The sequence below is a fragment of the Gavialis gangeticus genome, unplaced genomic scaffold (genome assembly GCF_001723915.1).
Source record: "Gavialis gangeticus isolate Ggan-Ray unplaced genomic scaffold, GavGan_comp1, whole genome shotgun sequence".
NCBI lineage: Eukaryota > Metazoa > Chordata > Crocodylia > Gavialidae > Gavialis > Gavialis gangeticus.
In genome coordinates this window covers 3,598,444-3,607,676 of record NW_017729000.1, presented here as the reverse complement: position 1 = coordinate 3,607,676, position 9,233 = coordinate 3,598,444, and the positions used below count along the sequence as shown (strand labels likewise).

Sequence of the window (9,233 nt, the reverse complement as noted above, 5' to 3'; positions counted from 1 at the left end):
TGGTGGGGGCACTGTGTTATGCCTCTTCCGTATATGTCCCCAAAACCGGAAGGAATAGAAGGGGCATGTTGTGCTGCAGGGGGTCGGGCTAGATGCGACCTCCTGAGCTCCCTTCCAGCCCTCCTTGTCTATGATGCTGCATGCGCTTGGTTCATCGAGCGTCTCTGCCGTGCAAGGCCACGGCTCGGAGCATCCAGCTTTTGCATACAGAGGTGTGTGCAGCTGGTGCATTTTGCTGCTGTAATATTTAGCAGGGGGACTTGTGTGGGGCGCGATGCCTGTGTGCAGCTGAGCAGGCCTCGGAGCCCCACTCTGTGCCTTTGTCTCCTGCAGTGCACATCCCTGGGGGTGCAATGGGCTGTTTCTCTCCCCTCCCTCCCTCCCTCCACTTCAGCCTCCTGCCTGTTGCTCACCCAGCAGGTACTGCCTCTGCCTGTCCAGGGGGTCCTGCATTCGCCCCCTCTACCTCAGCGCTGTGGGGACTTGAGAAGCACCTTGGCTTGGTTGGGTGCACAAGGAAGTCCTCCGCACGCGCGTGCATTGACTGGGGGTGATGGCAGTGGTGCCCAGGGGCTTGGATACCTGGCTTGGCAGCAGGTTTGTGATTCAGGGGTGCAGATGGGGTTTTGGGGGTTCAGCAGCAGGTGAGGTTGAATGTTGCACTTTTGAACGTGTGCTGCAGCTTTCCAGGTCCGGACAGACGCACCAGCCTTTTCTAGGTGTGATGAGCCTGTAGATGCACGCACACAAGCGGCTGCTTTCTGGACTGACCGAGCACTGCAGCCCCATCCCTGTGTGGCCTTGGAAGAGAATCTGCAGCGCTGGTGGTGATGCCCCCAGCCCGTAGCGCCGGTCCCCGCGCCATGCTCCTGACTGCTCAGGGCTGCAGCTCGGGAGACTTCCTGGCACACTCAGCACTTCTGTCAAATGCCCTTTTTGGAGCTATTTTTAGGAGGCAGCGATCCTTGCAGCCGTTGCATCGTCGTGGAGGGGGTGCAGGCAGCCCCTGGCTCGCTGTCACAGCACAGTTGGTCTCACTAGCCGGAGCCGTCTGCGCTGGACAGAACCGGGGAGCAGCATGTGGGAGTGTGCGGTTTGTGCTCCCTGAGCCTGCTGCCGGTCACGCTCCCGTGTGTGGAGCAGTCTCGGTAGGCATCTGCAGAGCTGGGAGCTTCCCTAGCCCAGCAGCTCATCGGCAGTGCATGCAGGCAGCTCCGGCTGCATCATGCAGGGGATAGAGGCCACAGTGCAATCTCCCTGCCTCATCTCTGGAAACCAGCCTCCCTACAAGCTTTCAGCTGCTGTGCTGGGCACTGACACACTGGTGTTTCTGCGTGGCAGAATACATAGCAGAGGAAAGGGGGATGTGTGTATTTTTGCATGCACATGCGTGTGCTCCTACAAACCCCTCTCACAGCGGTGGATTGACGCTTCAGCTCTAGGGAGCATGCTGCTGCCTGCTGCGTGACACCCGTGTCCCTTCTCTTCTGGGACGCTCTCCTTTCCAGGCAGAAATGCAGTTGCCCCCAGCCTGTTGGTGAGAGTGGCCAGTGTCTGCTGCTGCACAAAGGGCTGTATGAAGGGGTGCTTGGTGAAGGGAGCCCCTGTTTAGCAGCTGTGGTGTGTCAGGGGGATTTCTCTCCCATGAAATGCAACAGTGGGTGTTCACAGTCATGTCTTGCAAATCTACGTCTTTTATGCAAAGTCATGTCTTGCAAATCCAAATCTTGCATGCAAATCTTAATGTGTTTGTGTGTGTGTGCATGGGCAGGAGTGACTGCAAGGGGCTTCCCCCTACACAAGACATGTGGCACTGACACTGGGGCAGCTTTGGCAGGGTCATTTTGCAGCCCCCTCTCTGCCTGGCCTTGCTGGGGTGCAAGGTATCCCTGAGCTACTACCAAAGATTCCCAAATGTTCTTTGATCACAAACCTGGAGGAAAGTGGAGCCTGCAGTGCCTTGATGCACCTAAAGAAGCCTCCAGTGGGGTCATGCTCCCCTCCCTGCCCCTGTAGAGCAGCCGGGGGCTGCTGGAAGCTGCTGCGTGAGCTGTCGGCAGGGCTGCTGGTGAGTCAGCACATCCCCGCCAGCAGCTGCTGGGCTGGGTCAGAGCGGGCTCTCTGTGGTCCTTGCCGCGTCTGACAGCCACCAGCCGCAGATGCTCGAGAGGAGTCTGGCTCCTTCCTCGGAGCGGGCTTCCCGGTCACTAGCCGCCCCCGGGGAAGCTTTCCTCTTGGTGGCTGGTGGCTTCCCACGCTCCAGGCTTGGCTCGTGGCCTTGGTATCCCACGGATGTGAGCAACCTGCACCCATCCTAGCAGGAGAGAGGAGTGGCTGCTCGTCTCCCCGTCGCTGTCTGCTGCATTTAAATCCTGGCTGACTTGTAGAGAGCCTGTGTGGGTTTTTCCTGGGAGCCCAAGGGAATTAGGCACCCGTAGGTCACAAGATTCTAGGGGGAAGAGGGCAGCCCTTTAGCTGCAGTGTGGAGGGGGGGGGTTAAACTCCCAACCCATCTGCTGGAGCAAACTGCCCGGGGCATGGTGTGTCCAGCTGGGTGACTTGTTGCCTCCAGCCAGCCTCTGCAGTGTATTTCCCCCTGTGCGCCAAGCCCCTGATGGACCGCAGGCGACCAGAGACCTGGCTGGTAGAGGAGGATTTCCCCAGGCAGCTCATAAATACGTCTCCTGGCCGCAGCACAGTGCTCGAGATCTCAGCGCCTCTTCTTGCCAGCGCGTTGCAGGTGCTAATTAGCGGAGAGGAAGAGTTATGCTGCTGCATTGTCCGTGCCGCCTGTGCGGGAACTGCGGTGGTACCTCGCAGTTCTCCGGGAGCCTCGTGGCCCGCCTGCGCTGCCCCAGGTCTCGCTGCAAATGCAGCCCGGTGCTCACGCTGCGGAAGAAAGCAGTCGCTCCCTGGCACTTTTGCTGCGTGGGCTACTCCCGTCTCTGTGCAGGCTCCAGTCAGTATATCCAGACTGGGGGAGGCGGCCTGGCGCACACTGCTCACCATCGGGGCGTGCTTGGCTGGGGTCAGGGGGCTCTGCCTGGCTTGCATACACTCCCGCCTACACCTGTATATTAAGTGGGGGGGGCCCTTATCAGAGATGAGCTGGCTCCACTGGGCTGGGGGTACCCCTCGGACACGTGCCTGACCCTTCCCCTTCCCCTTCTGCAGCATCGGGGGTGGGCACAAGCTTTGCCCAGCGTCCCTGCACCGCGGGAGGTCTGCTCTGAGCTGACTCATTGCTGCTCACAGCTTGGCCCTGCAGGCTCGCTGGCTGGGACCCCTGACCCAGGGAAGGCTGGCTGTGGGCTGTGGATGCATGCAGCTGTGCTGGGAATCCCCCAGGCTCAGTCCACTGTCTCGCACACCCCTTTAGGGCTTCCCTTTCCCCTTCCCAGGAGGGGCTCAGCTCTGCCCCACTGTTTCTTTGCGCCCAGAGCTCCCCAGGACCCTTGCTGTGAGGTTTCTTTGCACCGCTGATTACTCCTAACCCCTCTTGGCCCCCTGGGGTACAAAGGAAGCCGTCTCCCAAGCTTCCAGCAAGGGGAACGAGGAGAATAACCGGCATAAATCTTACAAGGCTGCCAGGATCAGTGTGGCAGCATCCCGGCTCCCAGGCTGCCTCTGTCCCTTGCAAGTGTGCAGTTACACCCCCCGCCCCCCGCACACACCCGTGCGTTGCAGGGGCCGCACCACATAGCTACTGGAGCGTGCGAGTGGCCTGGTTTTCTGCGGTGCCGCCGAGCCTCTGCCCCTGGAGCATCAGCAAACCAGGCCGCGGGGTCCTGCTGGCGCGCGAGGTGACTTTGGGAGCTATATTTAGCTGGTTTCATTTGTGGGCATGGAGCAGAGCAGCCAGGGGCTGGTGACAAGCAATTCCTCTGCGCCCAAAGCTGCCCCAGGCTCCCCTGTGCGGGCGCTGGGGCTTTCTGATGTTGGGCAGGTCCCAGGGTATGGAGCTGAAGCCTGTTCCCTGCAAAGTGCCCACGCCCGAGGGATTCGGCAGGGCAACCTCTGCTCTACTGCTGTTGCTTATGGAGGCCTCAGCCAGGCTTAGAGCCAGGGACTTTGGCTGCGCAAGTGACTCACCAGCTGCAAGGCCCAGGCGGGAATTGTCTTGATCCTGGGCCGAGTCCACATGTCCTGTGCGAGAGATCAAAGGAGCAGGATGGGCAGTTCTGCTCTGCCACCTGGCACCCCTTTCCAATAACTATCTGGTTTATTGCCCCCTCGGTCCTCCTTCATGATGGCTTTGAACTAACCCCGTCCACCCATCACAGCAGGGCTTCCTATGAGGCTGGTTTTCCCCTGCGCAGCAGGGGCCATGTTGCAGTCTCTGCATGGCAGCTTGCAAGCTGGCTTTGCTGCTCCTGATGGCCTCCTCCTGGATGCTGACCTTGGTTTTTGGGGTTTTTTGCAGGGAGGAGCAGTTGTGGGACAGGGATGCTCGCTGCATGTGCAGTGTGAGGCTGTGCCAAAGCTGTGAGCAGCATGGGGGGGGGGGCTGGCAGAGAGGAGAGATGTGGCTATTGGAAGTGCATCTGTCCTTACGCACGCGCACAATTGCATGCCACAGACCACTGTTGATATGAGCAGAGGGGGACCTGCCTAAGGGAAGCCAGCTACCAACTCACTGCAGCTGCTAGATCTAGCAGACACCGCTGACCTGAGTCCCGGGAGACCTTCCCCGTTTGGAGATGAGAAGTGCTCAGGTGCACGAGACTCCCGGATAGGAAGTGGTAGGGAGGAGGAAGTGGGATGCGAAGTCACGTTGCGTGCAGCAATCCAGGGGCATTCGAGCGATGTTGTTACCAAGGCTGGTGCAGGGAATCTGTATGCATGCCCAAGCACTCTCTGCCTTATGTTTGCACCCACCAGGTTGGGTGTGATCCAGGGTCTACTTTCCACAGGGCCCGGATAAGCAAGGGACTCCTGCTCCTTAAGGCAGCTACCTAGTAAAAAAATATACTTCCCCAGGGCTACTAAAAACTGTCACGTGGTTGCGAGAGCCTGGGGTCCCCTGTGTGGCTTGCCAAGCTCGTACGAGCCCCCTTCTATGAGCCAGCTGAACCAGGGTGCATCTCTTGGTGCGAACAGGCTTCCCCGGGCATTTACTGCTGGGGGGGTAGTGACTGTCGTGCCTTCCCCAGCACGTCTCGCCGTGCAGAGGTGAAGCCGTTTGCAGATGGTTGCTCAGTCTCCCACAGCTCTGGGTGATGCCTTGCGCAGCTCGTGGGAGCAGCAGTTGAACTGTACAGACTCGGAGGAGGAGCGATTTATGGGTTAAGCCTGAGGCCCAGAACCCCCTGAAGGCGCGGGGTAGAGCAAAGCTGGCGTCGCTCCTTTCTTGGTACCAGGGATTGCAGAAACACGGGGGTGGGTGCTGGGAGGAGGCTGTTCCTGGCATCCTTGCCTCTGTGTTGTGGGAAGGAAGGTTTCTCTGTCCGGCAGGTGCCTGGGGAAAGCTGGGAGAGGTCCTCCTTCCTCTGGTGCTCACACCCAGGCAGTCGGTCCTTGTAATTAGCCGTGTTATGCTGTGGTGGGTGCTGCGTCTGCCCCTGTGCTCAGCCCCGGCTATCGAACAGGCCGAGGGGGCAGGAAGGAAGCTGGGGGTTGCTGTAGGGTCAAGGGAGTGGGTGCAGACTGCCCTGCGTTACAGAGGAGATGGAAACACAGGCCAGACCCCGGAGCTCAGCTCAGCTCTGAGGCCCTTTCTCTCCCATCCTGGCCATGGCTTTGCTGCGCGTTGTCCCAGGCAGGTTGGGCCCCGCGCTGCCTGCCCTGGCAGAAGTGGCCGTTAACAACTTCCCTTCCTCTGTGGAGCCACAGAGGCAGGAAGATCCTGCAGCTGTTGCTTGATCTCCAAATGGGCTGCGACCACCACACTTCCTCCACCCACCCTTGGTGCACGGAGAGACAAGCCAGTTATGCTGGGAGGCAGGGGTGACTCGCACATAGTATCTTGTCGAGGATGGAAACTAGCAAGTCAGCCCCGTGTGCTCCGGGCAGGGGTAGTCTGCTCTGCTTCAGCTTCCCCCTGCCCCCGGATAGGAGCAGGCACGCGCTGGTGCTGTGCATCGGCTGTTCCGCGTCCCATCCTTAGTGTTGGCGTTATTTGTCTCTGCCCACCTCCTCCAAGGCAGGGGGTGTGGATTTGGTGGGGCAGCCCTACCCGCTCTCTCCTATTGCCACGGGCCGCCCTGGCTCCATACCCCACCGGCTGGTCGCTGCCTGGGCCGGGCTGGGACCATGTGGCGGTCCAGGCCACGGTGAGGAACAGCTCGCGTCACGCCTGCCTGGCCACGAGAGTCGCATCTTCCTCGCTGGGAGCACTCCTGCTTGCAGCAAGCATCGGTCGGGCTGTGCGGACAGCATGTCAAGGTGGCGTAGTGCCTCTCGGAGCTGGCAGCACTTGCCTAGCGCAGGTCAAGCACCAAGTACGAGAGGGGGCCCAGGCACTTCTCTTTCCCCTTGGCCCTGCTGTGGCTACTGCTGCGCTAAGGCTGAACCGCAGCGTTGGCCGTACCTGCAAGAAGTGCCAGAAGCTGGCATAGCTGGTGCTGAGTCTGCCATATGGTTTCTTGAGGCGTTTCAGGACACTGCTTGGTCCTGTGCACGGTGCTGTATGAACCTAGTAAGTGCCATGCTGCTAGGGGAGGAGGGTGCTTGGCCAGTGCTGTGCCTCTCAGGTCTTCTGCCTGCCAGCGCAACCCCAGAGCCATCCCACTCTGGCTGCATGTCCTAACACTCATGTTCTTTACTTTTGCAGAGCACTCAACGCCTGCCAAAGTGGTGAGGGCTGCGAACCCGAGACAGCGAAAGGGAAGCAAGGTACGTCTTGCCCTCCACACGCCCCTGCTTCTGGGTGTCTTAACCAGCCTCCTTCAGCCAGGCATTCGGTATCTCTATTGCAGTCCTAGCTGGGCCCGGATGTGATCGGGGCCTGCGGCGCTAGGTGCAGCACAGACAGGCGGTAAGGGCTGAAATAATACAGGAGGGGGAGTAACATGCCCAAGGTTGCACAGCAGGTCAGTGGCGCAGCTGGGAATAGGCCCCCACGCGCTGTCCTGTCCATGGATCGGTGCCCAGGAGCACTGCCGTCCCCCGAGAGGCTGTTTCCCTCCTTTCTCTGCAGGCCTGAACAACGGGTGCTCCTTGCTGCCACTGGAGCCTCTGGGAGCAACCCCTGGTCCGTCACAGCTACGCTAGGCGAGTTGAGGCGCTTAATGGAAATACTGTAGTTCCTTGCAGTGTAGCTGGGACAGACTTGTGGAGTCAGGGCAGCAGCGTGATGGAGAGCATGGTTGGAAGTGCGTCAGCCTCCCCTCTCTGGCTGGGCCCGGCTTTGCTAATTTTTAAGGCAGAGGCCACGTTCCTGAAACCTGTGAGCCGGCTGCCGTGTCCCGGAGCTGGGCCCACCCCTGGAGGTGCTTAAAGTAAAACCCTCCTTTGGGGCAAAACACAAGGAGCAGCCACCTTCTTGACTACCCAGCCTGTCTTGCCTTGCTCGTGGAGGGGTGCCTGGCTGGGCACTTGCATCATGTCCTCTTTGTCCCTGTCCTTGGAAGCGCCGCGCTCCCATCCCATAGCTGCAGCCTGCCTCTTGCTCCCGGCAAACACCAGGCCGAACCAGAGGGAGTGGGGAGCACTGAGCGTCTGCATGAAGGGCCCCAGAGACCAAATAGCTGCGTAGCCAGGTTCAAAAGGGGACTGGATACATTCATGGGTGATGCGTCTGTTACTGCCTGTCAAACAGCCTGGCTAGAGGGGCTTCCCTTGGCATCTCTAACCCTATAGTAGTGGTTGTCAGGGAGGGTACCGTACAGGGCATGCTTCCCTTGGCATCTCTAACCCTATAGCAGTGGTTGTCAGGGAGGGTACCGTACAGGGCATGCTTCCCTTGGCATCTCTAACCCTATAGCAGTGGTTGTCAGGGAGGGTACCGTACAGGGCATGCTTCCCTTGGCATCTCTAACCCTATAGCAGTGGTTGTCAGGGAGGGTACCGTACAGGGCATGCTTCCCTTGGCATCTAACCCTATAGCAGTGGTTGTCAGGGAGGGTACTGAATAGGGCATGGATTGCAAGAGCTATCCAATTCAGTGGTCCCTGTCCAAGCGGGGGGCATGGAGCAGAGCACACTGGACAGGGCCCATTGCCCCTCGAAAGAGTCTGAGGAGCCAGTGGACGCTGCCTAGTGAAACTGCCCAGAGACGGGATTGCACCAGGGACAGGAAGGTGGTCCTCAGCGGTCCTCCCAGCCAGAGCCTTTGTCGTGGTCAGATAGATGGCTTGGCCAGGGCCAGGACTGGGCTAGATGGACCACTGGTCTGACCCAGCGTGGCGCTGCTGATGTTCTTCGTCCCAGAAATCATTGCCAAGAAGTGCTCTTACGTGTGTTGGGACGGGCGGGATGGAGACCCATGCAGCCTCCCTGCGCTTGGGCTTGGTAGCGCTGTGGCCGAGGGGTCCTGCAAGCGCTGGACACGAGGTGGCGCCAGCTGCCTTCACGCTGAAACAGCTGGAGGAGTGAGGCAGGAGGCTCCAGGGCTCTGCCCGGCAGCTGCGCAGCAAATCAGTAGGATGTCGGGGCTCCTTTCCAGAGCCCCGATGCCTGCAAAATCTGGCAGTCTTAGAGCAAACGTCCTGTCCAGCAAAGCAGCGATTTGAGGGGCCTGGAGGAGCTCAACAGGCCAGGGATGCTCAGTGTATGATAGCCAGGAGTGGGAAGGAGCTGGTATTGCTGGTCCCCGCCCATCCCACAGCTTAAGGGATGTGAGCAGTAGCTGGGTTGAACCTGGAGCGAGGGCACGGACATCCATGGCTTCAAGATGCCTCCATTAGAGATGGTTTTAAGGGTTACGTGTCTTGTGGCTTCGGGGCATCGGTTGGCCTGGGAGGAGGCAGATTTCCCCCGCAGGCAGGTTATTTCGCCATCCCCTGGTCTGATGCACCTTGTCTCTTCCCTGAGACATGGGAAACTTGCCTCGGTCAAAAGCCCTGCAGCAGGTAGAGGGGCCTGTGCTGTAGGGGGGACTGCAATACTTGGGGGCTGCCGTGCAGTTCACTAATGAGGTTTCTCTCCTCCATTCACTCTCCAGGTCGGTGACTTCGGGGATGCCACAAACTGGCCGACCCCTGGAGAAATAGCCCACAAGAGTGTCCAGGTGAGGCCCCGGGACCGAGCACTGCACTGGGTCGCTATAGTTCAGGACAGCCCTGCCCCCCCAC

The 9,233-nt window shown here is 59.7% G+C and overlaps 1 protein-coding gene across 1 annotated transcript in view; it reads left to right on the top strand.

Annotated features, from left to right (window-relative positions):
- The window catches only part of LARP1 (La ribonucleoprotein domain family member 1), a 119,666-nt gene that overhangs the window by 93,649 nt on the left and 16,784 nt on the right, over positions 1–9,233 (top strand). The window contains exons 3-4 of the mRNA XM_019505959.1: positions 6,773–6,834; positions 9,104–9,169. Of these exons, the coding sequence (XP_019361504.1) occupies positions 6,773–6,834; positions 9,104–9,169 (128 nt within the window). The remainder of the gene's footprint in view (positions 1–6,772; positions 6,835–9,103; positions 9,170–9,233) is intronic.